At 50.2% G+C, this 17,746-nt stretch overlaps 1 protein-coding gene across 1 annotated transcript; it reads left to right on the top strand.

The window, feature by feature from the left end:
* Window positions 1–6,567: 6,567 nt before the first annotated feature.
* On the top strand, window positions 6,568–8,261 carry HOXB1 (homeobox B1). Its single transcript, XM_052700126.1, has 2 exons — window positions 6,568–7,237; window positions 7,936–8,261. Exons 1-2 carry the CDS (start codon window positions 6,631–6,633, stop codon window positions 8,259–8,261), a joined length of 933 nt encoding a protein of 310 aa, XP_052556086.1. The 5' UTR covers window positions 6,568–6,630.
* The last annotated feature ends 9,485 nt before the right edge of the window (window positions 8,262–17,746 follow it).

Here is a 17,746-nt window from a genome sequence, read left to right as displayed (position 1 = left end):
GAAAATCAAGGGGGGGGTGGAATGGAGGGGCAGCCCTGGGGCGGCCGGAGCGGAGCGGAGCAGCGGGGCTCGGCCGTTTGCTGTACCGATGGGCTCTGCTGGGGGCCGTACAGCGTTGAGTCGGATGCTGTCACCCCCCTCACCCCCCTTCCACCCCTCCTTAAGGGTGTGCGAAACTCGTGTGCTCCCCTCCGTGTTTTAATACGTAAGGAGCACCACAGTCAGGCTTGTTTCCAGCTTCGAGAGGTGAAAAGGAATAAAAAGAAAGAAAGAAAGGAAGGAAGGAAAAAAAAAAAAACCGCCCTCCACAGATATTTGCGAAATTGCTGTTCGAAATGCTGGATGATCGCTTCCCGTCGGAACAAAGGGAGGTTTGGTTTTAAGGCCTCCTCTTCGTTCCTACCCGACATCGCTACCCTTCTTTCCCAACCGAACGAGCGGACGTTTCCACCCTGCTCACATCTCTCTCCGGGATGGAGTGTGTTTATACTGAAAATCGAAGTAGACCGCAATTAAAACATGCAAGCGAACGTTACTGAGCATCCTCCCATAACAAAGAGCAGCGCCCGATGCCGTCCCAGCCCCCGCACCGCGATCCGAAGCCACGAGGAGGGGGAGGGGGTGCAGGGTTTGGGGGGGGGGGGAGGGGGGGCTGGGAAGATCGCAACCCTACAGAAGGCTATTCATTATCTTTAAGTTTATTTAATATCTCCAGCTTCTGGAACATACTCAGCGGCAGCGTTGGCACTGCCAGACGTTGTCTATCAAAGCGCCATTTGTTCCAGCGCTTTACATATTTCCCCTCTCTCCTCCCCCGCCCCCCACGGCCTTGAATACAGGCTTGTTGAGGGGAGGAAAGGGCCGACCATCAGATGGTCCCTCGGCCCCTCCGAGAGCCCCGCTCAGCCCCCGCTCCGGCCCCAGGGCAGGAGCCGCTCCGCCGTGCTTTATTTTGCCTCGTGTGTTCGCGCATCTCACGAAACCTCCCAAGAGAAGGGAGCTCCTGGTTCGACTTAAACACACATACACGCACGCACGCACACATCTCTCATTTGGCGAATCAATTTTGCAGCGGATTTCCACGAGAGCAGCCGCCCTTCCCGTGTGGAAGGGAGGAGGGGAAGCGAGAGGAGAAGGGGAGGGGACAGCAGGGCCAACACCTTCCCCTCCAGGATGCCCTTTAGGGACTGCTAGGAGACGGCCTTCCCCTTAATGTCCACGCAGGGTGGGATGGAGTGGGGCGTGGGGAAAGGGGGGGGGGGTCCCACGAACCCACCGAACAAACCCTGACACCTTATCAATACAAATCTCTAACGAGGGGCCTTCTGCAGATCGTAATGACTTCTCGAAGTTGCTGCAGGTCTGGAAAGCGTGCCAGTCACAGCCACAGATCAATTCTACACCCACGGAAAGTGACTTAATAAATGGAACCTCGCCAGTTATTATCCTTGCTAACAGCAGGGCCCTTCTTATTTGTCCTAATTAGCAAGACTGAAATGTCGGAGGAAAGAAGGGGAATATTCAATAAAATCTAAATTATTGAATGACTGTAAGATTTCGCCATTAGTTCAGCCATTCTTTACCTTCTTCAAAATGTCAAACAAATGGGGAATGCATATTTGCAACCCTGCCCTTCTGTTCCGTGCAACTGGAGGGCATACATTAAGCATATTAAGCGTATTCAGCTCTTGATCGTTGTCAAAACACTGCAATTGCCTCGCGATTATTAAGCTCGAAATATGCAAATGAGATGTGCTCGCACGTGTTGTAGGGATGCTAAAAGTAATATTTATCTTGCGCTGGGCTAGTCTGGGGATGTGTTTGCTAAAGAGCTACTTGAGGCCCTGAAGATGCTGAACTGAGCCATTAGAGCCATGGGAAGGCTGAGGGTGGAAAACCTGTGCAGGAAAGAGTGGCAAGGAGCAGAAACTCCAAGAGTTAACTTCTGTGTGGGAATCACTCCCTCCTGAGTTGCTGATGACGGACTCCTCTTTCCTGGGAATATCCCCACTGTGGCTGTTTTTTTTTCCCACCTGAGCAATAACAGACTTTTCCAGCATCCTCCTACTGACTGGACAAAGCTTTAGAGCATCCCCAATGCTCAATGTCTACCGATGAAAGGAGGTGAGAGAGAGGAATTTCTCATCGTCTTGGCAATCTTGCCTCCATCACAGCTTTACCTGCTATTTCCCCACCTCTCTATGTACCACGATAGAGAAAGTGAACGTCGGATCCAGAGAAAACTGCTTTAGGAAACGCTGTGGTCAATCCAGGTCTCAAGGCTAGGGGAGCGTTGTTTAAAATGATGCTGGATGATATTAATAACGCTGCCCGACAAATACTGCAGTGTTGGTGAAGATGTGAATAAAACCAGGTCAGTTTTTAAAGGAAGGGTTCAGGAGGAGATGCTCCACGTCGAGATTCTGCAGCGCCGAGAAATCGCACAGATTTAAGTGGAGCTTAAAGGGTTCGGCAGCCAGCACGGTTCTACGTAGGGACAGCGGGTACAGCCCTCTTCTCTTCGCTGTCACCGTGCTTGAAGGCTGAAATGAAGCTCATTAGCCGGGCGGATGCATTTAAACGCACACCTCTGCCCCGGGGCCCACATAGGCATGGCCGATGCGACTCTCAAGACCGGTTTCCTAAGCCCAAAGAGGAGGAATTTGATCTTTTGGAGTAGGTTGAGGTGGGATTCGATGGGGTTGTGCCACACTCAGAAGGAGAAATAGAGAAATAGGCGTTTCAGGAGAGCGAGAACACAAAACAACACCCCCCTACCCCCACCCCCCCCAGGCTACGTGGGCTCCTGTCCCGGTGCTGCTCTCTCCTGGGCGAGACAGATAAGAACTGTTCTCTTATCTTAATTGTCCCACGTTCATCCTTCAGCTCACAGATAGCCCCGTGCTTGTAGTTCATCCCAATGATTCCTTCAGCGTTTCTTCGATCTCCCAAACTTTGAAGCCAGTTTTCCTTGTTGGCGTTTTCCCCTCCCCCCCTCCGTTTTTAGATTGCAATCTATGCATCATTTGGACGATGTGGGTCTTTTTTTTGGCGATAACGAAGTCAGAGACGAACACACACTTATAAATCACAAGGCCAGGAGCCACCAGGGGCATTTCTTATGCAAGACACAAACTTTCTCCGCAAAGAACTGTATTTATATTGAACTCGAAAGCAAAGCATCTGAAGACTCTGAAACACTGTGGAGCATTTTGAAGCTCTTAACTTGTATTGCCTGCACAGAACTTCCCCCAGCTCACACACAGTCTGTATCACAAGGAAAAAAAGAAGACATAGGCGCCTTCAGGAGGTCCTTATCCTTCGTGTCAAGCTCAAAGCAAGCCAAGTATTTCATAAGAAAGAGCGAAAGCCCCCCCAGAGCGCTGCAGGCTCGAGCTCCGTGGGTTCATTCCATGCCGCTAAAAGGCAGCACTCACAAGAAAAGCTTCCCTTTAAGATGAAGTCTTCATTTTGTGGGAACAAAAAGGCGAGGTTTTCTCCAGGAGGTCGGAACCCACATCCTTGCTAGCAGTGAGAGCCGGCTGTCCTCACACCTGGGGCAGGAAACTGTCCAGGGATGCGCCAACCAACACCCCGTGCATGAGAAGTCCTCTGCCACCATCAGCTCAGGGGAAAAACGTGCCCTGTTCTGTTGCTGATTGCTCTCGTTCCTTTTCTGCTTCTCAAATAAAGGCCGGAGTTTGCAGCAAAAGATCCTGAAGGCCTTCAATCCTGCACAGAACTGAGGGCTGTGGTCTGAGGACGTCTGCAAGGCACCTGCATGGAGCCAAGCAGCTGCCAAAGAAGGGATTTCCTCGTTCTCCCATCAACCAGTCGAACACTATTCTGGACAAGACGGTTTCTTTTCCCAGGAATCAACGAGCTGAATCCTTCCCACTTGCCCTCTGTCCTCATCCAGCTCGAAAAGTTCTGTTTCAATCCTTCTGATTGAAAGACAGCAGCACCACCCGGATGGTGCCTTTCTCTCTTCCTCCACACGACTGAAAACGAAGCAGTAATGAACGGCTAATTAATTCATTTCGGGGGATAAGAGGCAGAGTTCTGGCAATCTGAGAATTTCCACTTGGATGTTTTGACCACCTCCCCTCTCTCAGCTCTCAATAAAGGGTGTTTTAATGGAACAAATGACGGCATTAAGTTCGCCATGCGATGGATTGCTGCCGATAATCGGGTATTTCTTTCACCTGCGCTTTATGAAAGGATGGTGCTGAGAGCCAAACGGTCTCACACCTTCTTTATAAGGGGAATTAAACCCGCTAATAATAATGACGGTGATTTGCTGTCAGTCCCAGGGCTGAAGGGCTAAGAGGAAAACTTGGACAAGTGATTCCCGGTGCATTTGTGCGTTCACAGCATCTGCAGGCCGTGCGTTCTGGGGAAGCCCGGGTTACTTTAGGGGAGCAGAGCCCCTGTAGGGCTGTGCCAGGATCCGGAGTGGCTCTCGTTAGTCCGAGGACCACATTTCACCCCTATTCGGCTCGGATGGTTTGCTGTATTTCATGGCTATAATTTCGATCCCATCCTATGGGATTTTCCCATCCTCAGAAGGAACTGCTTCAGGACTGAACTCCGGCTTAGTTTTCGTTGAGAGGATTCTTATAGCACAACTTTTTCCTCCGTAAGGCCACAGCAGTGAGCTCTCTTGGAGCTCATCTTGAAGCTCCAAAGGACGGCTGTATTGTGATAACATCGAGCATCTCCCTGTACTGCATCAGCAGACTGAGACCGTGATGCAAAGTGATCAAACAATACGAAATAATGGATTTCAAGGATGAAATAAACACCTATCGTTCTCCTTTTTTCATTTCACAGCCATAAATCATCGTTGTGAGCACCGTTTAAATAGAATGCATTCAATTTCAGCGCGAGCACAGCATAATATAGAAAGCGCTCCTGGAATCAAACTGGAAACCGAATTCTCTTACAAAGGAAATTACATCATAGCTGCTTTGAATCTTCACGATCACCTTCTGCACTTCCTCTTGTTTTACGAAAGAAAAATGCATCCAGTTTGAGAGAACGTTTGTAACTTCAACTATTTTCTTCCTGAATGGCTCAGCATCAGCAAAGTCTGCAGAATACATGAATAAACAGAAGCACAGCAGTGGAAATAGTTTCTTCTTCTTCTTTTTATTGGAGGACGAGAGATGCAGTTGGGCAAAGCTCACTTTTTCTCTCGGGGACGTTTGAAGGTGGGAGGAGGGCTGATGCAGTTGCAGTTGCTTAACAAATGCCATCCCAACGGGTTGCATCAGCCACACCAAAGCTCTGCATTAAAGAACGTGCTTATGCCTTTCAAAGTGAACTTTTGGCCCGATTTAAGGAGGGAGGGGGAAAAAAAAGAAAAAAAAAGGGCCTTCCTGGCTCTTCTTAGAGGCTGAATAACCAGTAAATATCCTGACAAGTAACAAATGACTGTGGGCGTCATATTGTTGGGTGCTCTTGTCTTCCCTCTGCTAACAAGTAAATAAATGTTGCCTACCTATGTTTCCATTCTCTGAGCAGTGGAGTGGCCGGCCTGAAGTCAATGCCTTTCCACCTACTCATCAGATGGGCTCTGCTAAAGGAAAGCTTCAGGCTCACAACAGACTCAGGGAAAAGGTCAAAGCAGATTCGATGGAGGAAAGCAGAGCTCGAGGTTGCAGCCCATGAACCTATCGGTTACAGCCCTTAAAAACATCTCGTGTGCTCGGAAGTGGATGCGGGCAGGTCGGTACATGGGAGAAAGGATGGATAGAAAGAATTGTGGGGTTAGTAAAGAGACACAAGATTTTTAGTTCCTCTGCTCCAATTGCTAAGCCGGGCATGGTGCTCCTCCAACAAAAGACGTTCTGTCTTCCTAACTTTATTTCATCGCCTCATTAGAATACAGATTTAATTACGTTGCTTTTAACCCACACTGGCCCTACAGACAAAGCCGGGATGACGAAATTAAAGCACGTAGAACGAATTTGTCGTAGGAACTTTTAGCCCAGAAAGTTCCAAATGAGTTCAAGCCACTTTTCAAGGGAAAGTTTCGCAGTGAAGAAAAGAGCATCCTTTTGTCATCGGGGTTGTGGAGGGAGGAAGCAGTCAGACCTCCCTACCTCTTTTTTTCCCTTGTCTTCCTTTCAGGTGAAACTAAGATCTTTTTTAAGTTGAGGAAGGGGAAATTCTGGTGAAGTTGGCTAACCGCATCGCTCGGGAGCCTTTTTAGCACTTAAAACACTCGTAGATCATTCTAATTCTTCCCCCCGATCCCCTTTTCCCCATCATCTCCCCGCACCCCACCTCCCTCCTCTCTTTTAAAGTCTTTGAGGAAAGATTTTGACGTATTCGTGTTGTTATCAGATGGATGGGCAGGGTTTGATTGAAACCCCTTTGTCATGTAAATGTCATCTCCTTGATGGATGAGCTCAGAGATGTGACAAACTTCAGGAGCCCCTCGCTCATTGGGTTGGGGGCGGACCACGTGGCCCCCCGCCCCCACCCCGGCCCCGCCGAAGGCTCCGGGGTTCGAGGGCCAGCGATGCATGGAAGGAAGTTTTACAGCTTTGACATACTATCTAAAGGTTGTAGGGCAGGCGGAATCCCCCCCAAAACAGGCTGACCCTCCTCCATCAGTGGCAGATGGACAATACTAGGATGAACTCCTTCTTAGAGTATGCAATTTGTAACCGTGGGACGGGCGCCTACCACCATTTAGAGCAAAGCTCCCCTTCCTTCCCCTCTTGCTCAGGTAGCCCCTCCAGTGACACTTTTCATGGAGAAGGGCGCTTCGGTGCTGGGGGCAGCGCGGGTTCGGCCGCTCACCTCCCCCCGCAGAGCCCCGGCTTTTTCCCCTCCGCCTCCGGGCGCTCCGTGCCCTTCGCTGCCGCTGCCCCGAGCTCCGGCTACCCAACCCAAAACTGCAGCCCCGGCTACGGGCACCACCAGCTTTACCTCGGCCAGCAGGATGCAGACGGCTTGTACTTCCAGGCTGCCGGTTACTCCTCGAGCACCGGACCCCACCTCGGCTCCTTGCCGGAGGCTTATTGCGGTGCCGTAGGGCAGTACCAGCAGCAACAGCACATTTACGGGCAGGAGCAGCCCGGTTACTTGGCCGGGGTTTACGGCAACCTCTCGTCTTCCCTCAATGAGGACAAAGACCCCGCTTGCCCCTCCGAGCCGTGCCCCAATGCCAGCGCTGCGCGGACCTTCGATTGGATGAAAGTGAAGAGGAACCCCCCCAAGACAGGTGAGTTTGGGGAGCGCAAGGCTCGGCGGGGGGGTTCCCATCCTGGCTGAGAAGAAGTACGAGGGGAGTGGGGGGGGGGGAGGGCAGGACGTTCTGCAGCTACGAAATGTTGTCCTCCCCGGGGTTTCTGCTCGAGGTCATTGGGCTCCTTTGCTTGAGGAAAATGCGTTTTTATTCTTATTTTCAAGCTCTATAGTAAAAAACAGCTCGCGATTTTTCAGGCACACCTGGCAAGGGGTTCATGAGCTCACTTGCCCTCAGGCCCAATGCAGTTTAAGTCCAGCTCGGAATAGGAAACACTCCCAGTTTCCTGCTTCCTCCACAAAGGTGGCTTCCACCTCCCTCACTGTTCAACATCCTTGTCTAAAACCTTCCTTAAATCCGGAACTTCCCTCCTCTCCCCCACCATCACCCCCCCTCCCCTTCCACTCCTTCCCACGCACGTTCAAGTTTCATGGCACTTCGCAAGGAGCTGGGTTGACCGTTTGCAAGAGAAAGGAGCAGCTCTGCAAATCCCAGCAGCATTTCCCTCCGGGTTACATCCCTGGAAAACCAGGGATGGGTCAGAAGCTGCAAGAGGTGGGGGCCGAACACATAGCACAGGGGATGCCCCTTCAACCAAGCAGCTCCTGGACCCCCAGGCCCATATTGGGTCCTCCTTCTGTTGCTTCTACCCTGTCGTTTTTTGTTCCTTACAGCCAAAGTGTCGGAATATGGGCTGCTGGGCCAACCCAACACCATTCGCACCAACTTCACCACCAAACAGCTGACGGAGCTGGAGAAAGAATTTCACTTTAACAAGTACCTCACCAGGGCCCGGAGGGTGGAGATCGCCGCTACGTTGGAGCTCAACGAAACCCAAGTCAAAATCTGGTTCCAGAACAGGCGGATGAAACAGAAGAAGAGGGAAAAGGAAGGTCTCGCCCCTCCTGCTGCCTCCAGGTCCGCGAAGGAAGCGAGCGAAGCCTCGGATCAATCCAACTGCACCTCACCTGAGGCCTCCCCCAGCTCCGTGTCCTCCTGAGGACCGGCACAACGACCGGATCGGGGCTGCCTTCGAGGGCCGCTGCTCCCCGCTGCTCCCCGCAGCCCCACCCGCACAGCCCCGCACAGCCCCGGCCGCACACTCTTCCCTCCGAGCCGCCCCTTCGGCTCCGGCCGCATCCACCCGTGCGGTGCCCATTCCCCGTTTGTCTTCCTTTCTTAATTTATAGACCCTCCGTTAAACGTTGGACTCCAAAGGAGCTGCCGTGACCTCGTTTTATCCTTAGCAATAGGCGTTTGTCTCAGGGACGTTTCTCCCTTCTCCCCTTCCCAATAGGAACTGCACTTTCAACTACAGAAACTTGAAAACGAATTGTAGTTCTCTCCCGCTTTAAAGATGTGCACAACGACTTTTGTTCCCACGCATCCCGAGTTTTCTGTATTATTCCTCCCTGCGAGATGGTTAAAAAAAAAAGTTTGGGGCGCTTTCTTTTCGTTTCCCTTTTATATTTACTCTGTGTATCTCGGAAAGAGCCCAAGACGCTGAAGGTCTCCGGGAAGACCCGATAAAGAAAAGAAACAAAGCAAAAAATGCAACTCCTCTGCTGCCATTTTGCACTATCGCCGCTCTATACAGGGTTTCCTACACGCTCTCCTCCTGTATTACTGATCCTGGGGGCGAGAGCGTTGTGCTATCAGATAAAACGAGATAAGGGGAAGGCTGAGCCCGGGGTGCTTTGGGCGACGGTCATTGCCGCACCGAGTGTGAACGCGCACGGGACGGAGGCCGGGGGGGTCCGCACTGACTGCTATTTATTGTACGTCTCGATAACCTCATGTCCTGGAGTGAAGCTGCACGGCTCCTCGTATCCCCACCCCCCTTAGGCTTATCGGAGTCCGATAAAAACATTATTAACCACGGCCAGTTGTTACCCTTTGCCACCAGAAGCTTTAGCGCAGGGCGAAGTGAAAACCAAGGAGAGTTTCGTTAAAGATTGTTATAAAGAGATAAAAGGTCATCCTGAAAAGCCTGCGGTTTCTTAATAGGAATCTTTTTTTTTTTCCCCCTCCACTCCCTTTCCCTGTTTTTCGAAATGAAACTACCTCAGTTTAATAAAGTTTACTTTTTCCACATTCGAGTCCTGTTGGCTCTAAGCGGAATGGCGATTTCCCCCACCCAGGGAAATGCACGGGGAGGGCAGCAGGGCTCGGAGGGAGGAGGAGGAAGGAAAAGGTCTCCGGTTGCTGCCAAAGCTTCCAAGCCAAGTGTTCCATCTTGCTTCCTGGGGGGACTCTATGGCCCCCACCCCCGTTATGGCACCCGCAGCTGCGCGATCGGAACCGGGCAGAAACGCGTTGCTCCCTACCGGGAGTTATTTGACGACATAAAGTGCAAAAAAGGGCCTGATGAGAACAGAAAGTTATCATCATCCTCATTATCAGCATCCTGGCAAGGAAGCACATCTGCATTACTAAAGCAGCGACATTAACTGGAACGAAACTGGGGGTCGGGGGGTGGGGGAGAGGCGATTTTCTCAATTATACAAAACAATTCCTTAAAGCTTGACCCAACCCCGAAGAGAAACGAAGTGTCACTTCAGTTTTATGTCCTCGGCTTCCAAAGGCGGTCCCCGAAAGCAAAAGGGGTGTTTTGCAAAGCACAGACGCACACGGGAGCGGGCGGAGGGCCCGAACCTCCCTATGCCGGGTGCGGAGGGAGGGGGCCGAGGTCCGGATATAGCTCTGACCTTTTTACCTCGAAACGCCTCTGGGATTTCTAAACAAGTAAACAGAGGGGCTGCCAGAAGAAACTATTGTTCTGGCTTCGTCAAATTTGCAAACCTTTTTGGTGAGGGCAGGAATGAACCCAGTACCTGCTGCATCTGCAGCCCTGCCTGACCAAGTCCGGAGGCGATGAGCGTCACTCTACCCTGGCAGCACAATCCTGCCTCGGGTAATTCACCTCTCTGGCTCGGAAGAAAAGATGTGCAGTGTCCAATTAGCTCAGAGATAAGAGGAGGGGAAAAAAAGAAAAAAAAAAAAAGAGGAAAAGGTGAAAAGGGGGTTTGGTTGCACTATAGCGGTTTGCAAAACAACCGGAGTGAGATCCAAAAGTAAAAACGCAGCCACGCTCGTTTCATAACGTGTTGGCCACGAGTTCAGCTTGCTTTAACCTTTTCGTTGAACCGATGCGATTGAATTTGTGTGATTTAAAGTTTCTCGTGATTGCGCTCATGGGTTTCCACTGGGATGTTTTTGTTCCCTGTTGTGTCTTCACCTCCGGGCTGGGAAGGGGCCGGAGCTCCCCTTCCCCCCAGGTGAGCACGAATCGGTGCACAGCGAAGGATCGGGGAAGAGCGAAAAGTTCGGGCCAAGAGGAGATGCCCGAAGTGCCGAAGTCGGGCACAACAAAGGCACCCGGCTCCCATTTGAAACTCAAAGGGAATCTCCGGAAGGATCCTCAAAAAACGGTGCCGCTGCTCCTTACATATGTAACCCCCTCCGGGCTTTCCCTTCACCCCATTCCCTTTGCTTCCCTCGTTGCCAAGCCGGGTTCCTTTCACAGCGATCATCTCACGCAACTCAGATCTCTTTCCCCCCAACTCTCCCTCCGAGTTTCTCACGCTCCCTTTTGTCTCCAAAGCTCGAAACTCACTGCTGGGAATCAGGAGCCGCCTGGAAAGGCCAATTCGGGACAGCTTTGGTCAGGATCTGCTGTAACAGCCGCTTTGGGGAGCAGAGAGAGACTGTCGTGTCTGCCCAACGCTCCGAGAAAGGGGTAAAAGGGAGCAGAATGGTGATGTCCACACGTATGAGTAACCCTACGCGGGTGTCTTGATGGGACACGAGCTCCTTTTCTCATTAAAGTCCATGGATGTGAGCTACAAAGGCAGAGATGCCCTCTAACATCCCCTGCTCTGCGTGCGGAGTTCCCAGTCGATATTCAGCCCTGTCACCGCAGCTTGATTTTATGGCACATCTGAGTTCTGCGCATATAACTGATACACAACGACGTGGCTGTTCCCATATCTCCACGTGTGTCTCTCCGTGGGTCCGTGGCAGGGAAATTAGCCAAATCCCCCTACGCGCTTCCAAACAAAGCCGCGTCTTAATGGAGATTAATGCCTTTAATATCCCAAAGGAAAGGGAAAACCCCAGTTAAAGCGGAGTAACCTTGTAAATTATTAACGGCAGACTCTGTGTTGGAGCTGTTGTCCCCCTGCGGGAGGAGGGGACAGAGAAGGGACGCGGATTGCCCCTCTCTCTGCTCCCAGACCCGAGGGGCAAAGCCGATGACCGCGGCGGAAACCCCGGGGCCATCTGTTCCTTTACCCCTTGGTGTGAAATGTTTCTCTTAAAGCATTTGTTCTCACAACGCGAGGCCCTTTTGATCTCAAAAGAGGACATTCTATTAAAAAAATAGTAATAACAATAATACCCCGAAGACTTCCTTACTTTCAACTCCGTTTTGCTGGCTGCTATTAATTCTGTTTCCAAAGCCTGTTCGCACTTAAGGTGTGAAGCTTTCCCGGGGGTCTGTTCGGGAACAAACCTTCCCTCGGAGGGTTCTGGCTGGGCTGGGCAATTGCCGAGCCCTAAAAGCCTTTCATGCCTTGAAGTGAGGGAAAACAGGGCTCGAAGTCTTCCGGATTTTTGCAAGCTTGTTTCGAGCATAAGAAGTCCAGGAGCCTCCCCCACCCTGGATCTCAACAAAACCAGAGTGGGACTTCTGCAAGCAGCACTGGGGCAGCGAAGTATCCACACACTTGCTTGCACCCTAACATTGCCAAAGGTAAAGCGAAAGGGATTTTCACGCGTGTTTTCTCAATGCTTGTGAAGCGAGCACGTTTTTAGGCGTCTCTGCCACGTACGGAGGATCGGGCAGAAGAGATGCGGGGAGCGATGGGTGAGTGCAGCTCCTACAGCCCCCACCGGGATGACCCCCACCACGCAGCCCTGCAGCACCCGAGGAGATGGGCATACGTCTGTTTCTCCGGGTTATACACGTTTACAGACGGCCGAATTCGTTTGTATTTATACCCAACGGACAGCGTATTTGGTTTGGAGGTTGAGGCTGCACAGGTCACCTGGGTTGAAGTCGGGGCAGCTCCGTCCTGTTATTTCGTGTCGGATATCAGCTATAAACCCACCTCCCACCCCTCCCTGCTCATTACACCGAAAGGAACACTCGACGGCGCGATCCCCTTCCTTCTTTCATTCCCTTCTGCCCCCCCCGGCTATTCTCTTCCACCAACACAGGCATTTCAGCGCCGAGCAGCCCCAGGGTTGCATTAGCCTCTTAGGCAGGTGAAATGAGGTCTGGGGCAAAGGGTTGGGGTGGAAGGAACAATCGCAGAAGCGAGTGTACAAAATGTTTCCTCGCTCTTCAGAGGGCTCACCTATCCTTTCAGTTTACACTGGTCTGACAGCTCCATTTCAATCCCAGCCTTCACACGGATTTGTTCAATATTTACTCAGGCTGATGGGTTTGCTCAGAACTTGCCTCTGTCAGCCTTGCTCTGTCGGGTTCCCTTCCCCTCGGGCTCAGGTTCACACAAAGTTCAACCTGAAATGAATTCACCCAAAGATGGGCCCAGCTTGGCCCGAGGACCAGAGATGGGGTCAAGCCTCGGTCTCTGTGTCCCAGCCAGCCCTCATGAAGGCAACACTCAGCACTCCCGGCCAGGAGGCTGCTTTGAAAAATTATTTGGGGTTAAAAAAGAAAAAGCGTCGGGCCACGGAGGACACACCAAGAAAAGCAGGAGCTGCTTTTCAGTGCAAGGAGCACAGGTCAACCCTTCAGGGAGGGTGCAGAGTTCATGGACGTTTACTCTGCCCAGGGGGCTGTGTGACAGGGAAGGTAGAACTGCAGTAATAACTGCAACAGGGAGGGAAAACGAGGTGTGTGTCTGTATGGATATGAATATGCAGGGTGTGTATGTACGTCTATGCACTCTATATGTTACAAATTAACGTATTGTCTGCATTTAAATCATATATATTATATAAAGTCGTATTTATGTATGGGCAAGTAAACCCGGTGGCAAGGGATTAAACACTAAAATGAATGAGATTAAAGCTGATTGGTTTCTGTCCGAAGCCATGGGAAGGCAATTGGTTTTAGGTAACAAGCTGAAAGCTGCCTCAGCAACAACAAAAAGTACTTTTTGGGAAGTCTTTCTTCACAAAAGCGAATCGAAATCTGATGCAAAATAGGAAGGAAATGGAGAATATCTACAGAACGGTGACTCTACATCGGGCAGAACCAGAAGGTAAATCCAGTGTGGCTACAAAGGAAATAACGACTCAATGGACACCAAGAGCAGCTCAGGGCCGACCCGGTGATGTGACCGAGGGAACAGTGGGTGCCCAAAAAGGGTCTCCTCGCTTTTATCGCACTCCAGGACAGGGGCAGCACTCTGAGATGTCCGTCCAGATGGCCGCTGTTCCCTCGGTCGCAGATTCTGTCTTAACGGGAACGTGAGAGAGGCAGAAACCTTCCCGTCTGGTCCTTATTGCCGCCTCTCATCCCAATATATGCTGGAACCACATTCACCCATGGCACCTTTCTAGGAGCTGTTGGTTATAGCATCCATGGAATGATTACTTCTAAATTCGCCTGCATGGATGCTTCACTCCGGAACGCTCAGCTGCTGCGTCCTCATCTCATAGAGGAGGATCAAAAACTGAGAACTGGGAAAAGAAAGCACACCGAAGTGTGTTCTTTCTTACCCGGTTCTTACCCAGCAGGCAACAGCTTCTGCTTGAGGATCTGAAGCCCTGAGGAGTATTTGCGCCCTTGGATAAAGAGGATTTGAGGTCTCTATTGTGAGTTTACAGCCCTTTAGCACCCGATCGATGGGTGTGAGGCGTCACTTCGAATCGGATGCGAGAAAGTGTAAAGCGAAGTAACTGTAAAGTTAATCCGGTGAGATTGAATGGATTTGCGAACGGCTGTGAAATGCTGGAGGTTATCGCGATGGGGTGGAGAATGAAGGGAAACGGGGGTTAGGAGGGGGGGGGGGGGGGGTTCCGCAGAAAGAAAACGAAGCACTTCTGGTTTCACAGAGAAAAGCTGGCAGTGCGAAAAGATGGCAAAACCAAGCTGGTTTGGGTCTGAAAACGAAGTTTCTCTGTGTTCAAAAAGTCCAAGTTCTAGCCAAACTAAAAGATCCAACCTCCAACCCCCCCCCCCCAGATTTCCCCTTTCCCAAATGAGGGAAGCTTTCCCTCAAACAACGTCAGAAGTGGCTTTTAAACTCTGTTATATTCTTCATCCATCTCGGAGTGAGGGAGGAAATAACGCACGTAAATTTTCGGAGTTATTACTACAGAGTATTTCTCTGTGTCGGTTATTTGAAAGCGACACACGTGGAAATGCTGGCACCGGAAAGAGACCTGAGATGTGGGTCCGGATTTGATTCCCTTTTGCTGCAGTGAGAGGGCTAAATAGGCACGGATTTTCCGTGCGCTTCACACAGCGCAGAAACGCTGAGCCTAACTCGTTTATTACAGAAAGAAATGAGAGGAAAATGCTTTCTTAACGACGCTTTAATTGTATTCGCTCTGTGAGGGTTCGATGGTTCAGCTTTAAACGCCGATTGGCAGAAAACGCGGCTCCGTCCAACAGCAGCGCGTCCCGAAGATGCTCGCATTTCAATGCGGACTGATCCGATCCAACACCAACATCAGACGGGGTCGATGCTTCAAAGCAGTGCTCTGAAGCCAGGGAAGCTGCAGCACAACGCAGCGATGGGAGGGAAGGGATGCCGTGTCCTCCCTGCCCCTCTGCTCTGCCCGTATCCATTGCTCGCATCCTTTCCAGAGGGTGGATCCCAGTGACACCGGTGGCTTCGCTGCCATCTCGTCTTGCTTTCAAGCCACCCTTCCCTTTAATACATTCTCCCTGTGTGAGCCGGGTGGCGCTAAAAAATGTCTCTTCCACGCATTAAATATTGCCCTGAATTCTTCTCCAATAAAAGATCAAATGCCACGGCCGCCTTTGTCTCCTATGAGTATTTTTAGAGGAAATCTCTAAAGAAAAAGCAGCTTGTTGGAATCATTCCCCGATTTCCCACTGTCCGTTTTCCCTATGAAGGTTCTCTTCTTTTTGTTATTAATGGACTTGGCAGAGCTTCTGCTGCAGTTTGTAGCAATATGCTCACAAACGAAAGCATCTCGCTGATGGATGAGGAGTCGAGCTTTAAATCAGTCCCTACTGATACAAATTATTTTAATATGCCCCTCTTCTGATTTATCTCGATTTTATGAAGCAGTGAGCTATGCTGTAAGACTTGATTACGGAGGGTGGTTGCCTGTGAAGTTACAAAGTCTTGGAGGGGAGCCTTTTTGAAAGGCTTGTTGCAAATTCAGCGTGGTAACAACTGCCTTGTCAAGGCTGTGCCTATCGAGGAAGGTAAATCTTTCTTTCCTTGACCCACACCCTGCCTCTCCTCTGCACTGAAGAGGAAATTGATAGTGCTGTGTGAAGCAGCAGGGGCTCCTCGTGCCTTTAATATTGCTTCTGCTTCTCCAAGCACAAAATCCAAACCCAACACGCAAAACAACACAAATAAAGTCTGAACTCAAAAACTCTGCTACACTCCCTTGCTCTCCTGAAGGATAATAAGGGGAAGAAGGCAGGGAAAGCCTGATATAAAGTTTTGTACTGTTCATACTATTTCCCAGGAGGGTGAAGCCCTGCCATGTGCTGTGTGGTAGAGATGCTTTCTGCTTCATGCAGCTTACAGTCAAAGATATCAGAGCCATCATGGTCAACTGTGTGAAACAGCTTCTGCCCTTTGCTGTAACTCCAGCAGCAGGGACAGGTGGGAAGGGAGCTGGCACTGTGCAGGTGTGCAGGACCAAGTCCACATTCAGCTTTTTGAGGACAAATCAGTCTGGAGCTGATCAGGCCAAGCTGTCTGTAAGCACCCTGGTGCTAGAAGCACATGCATTGAGTTTTACCTGCAGAATGAGCATTCCCTGACAGCAGTTTGAATGAAGCCCCTTTGAGCAGTTTGAATGAAGGCAGCCTGAGGTCACCTGGCTGAGACTGGAGAAAACAGGGCACGAGGGCAGGGATTTGCAGTTTGCAGGCCTTGTAAAGGTGATACCCTCTGCAACCTTCGAGTTTGAAGCAGCAGAGGGTATTTGTTAAAGAGCTGTGTTTTTGCAATGCCTTTGACCCGCTGTGTTAAGCTTTGTCTAGTCATACATGAAATATACCGAGTGCCATTTTAACTATGCTGCACTTTTCTGTCATCGTCAGCATTGGACATAAATCAATTGCAGTCTTGGCTATGGAAAGTATGATTGGAACCTCATGTAGCTTGCTTAACTGTGCCAAGGCCTCAGTGCCCTGCCGTGTTGGACTGTATTCCAGATGAAGCACATGATATGAACTGCCTCCAGTGGTCATCAGTTAGGAGAAACCTTCACGGAAGCGTGAGATGAGGATACTTGTCACTCAGCTCCTGTCTTGGATGGATGAAAAATATCTGCTTAGCATCCAAGGGCCTTTTGGCCACTCTCTCTGCAAGATCAGAGTAATTCAGGGCAGTATCAGCATCATTTCAACAGCTTAACAGTTTACTTTGTTCCCTCTGAAGACCCATGTAGAAGCTGGAAACTCAATTCATAAAACCAGGCTTGTACCAGCTACTTGAACATAAAAACTTAATGCAGTGGTCAGAGGTCAACAGCACTGAGCTGAAACTGACAACGTTTCTGCCAGTAAATTCAAAGCCGTGCATCAAACAGTGGTTTCCTCCTTTCACATTAAAGGAAGGAAGAGATTATGAAAGGTGGTGGGCCTGAGAGAATGAGTCCTTGTGGGCATTAACAAGTTTGGGAAGGGGAAGTTTCACCTCGCCGAGGTTCCTTCCCTTCCAGGTCCTAAAGAATGAGAATCCAGCTATGGTAAATCATTCAATGTCCAGTTTGTGGTAACGTAGCTTTTAACTCCATTTATTTATTTACTCGTTTTATTTAACTGCAAAAACCACATTTCTGCTTCCCGTCAGATCTGCTGAACTCATTTGGTGTATTATCAGAGAAAGTTTATTCTCAATAGCTGCTGGTTCAGGCCAAAGTCAAACAACGCCATGAGCTTCCCCTGCTCTGCTACTCTCAGATATGTCCAATATTGCTGGATTTCTATTTTTTGGCTCAATCTCCTCCTACGCCGTGACCATCCTGCTCCATAAAAGGGGAGCAAATGCATTCCAGTAACATTTGCTCACTAACTTCTTTCCAGCATCAAAAATACGGAGTTTTTCTTGCGCCTGAAAAAAACAGACAGAGATGATTGCAAAACTTCTCCTGATATTACTGCAGAAGGACTTTAATCAGAAATAACAGCACACATGCAAGGGCTCCCAGCGAGATAAAAATTCTCCTTGATCTGCTGATAGGAAGGAATCTATGAGAGTGGCAGATCAAAGGAAGAACAAAGGCCAAACCTTTGCATAACAAAAGAAGTACATATCTCCTCCCTCAGTCCTCCAAGTGTTGTCCCCTTCC

Source organism: Tympanuchus pallidicinctus, unplaced genomic scaffold, assembly GCF_026119805.1.
Source record: "Tympanuchus pallidicinctus isolate F22 unplaced genomic scaffold, pur_lepc_1.0 scaffold39, whole genome shotgun sequence".
Taxonomy (NCBI): Eukaryota; Metazoa; Chordata; class Aves; order Galliformes; family Phasianidae; genus Tympanuchus; species Tympanuchus pallidicinctus.
The sequence above is the reverse complement of the archived record's forward strand: the minus strand, read 5'-3'. Positions and strand labels throughout refer to the sequence as shown.

Coding starts and splice junctions, on each gene's coding strand:
- HOXB1 (XM_052700126.1), top strand. CDS start 6,631: ATGGACAATACTAGGATGAACTCCTTCTTAGAGTATGCAATTTGTAAC. Junction 7,238..7,935: donor GAGGAACCCCCCCAAGACAG/GTGAGTTTGGGG, acceptor TGTTCCTTACAG/CCAAAGTGTCGGAATATGGG.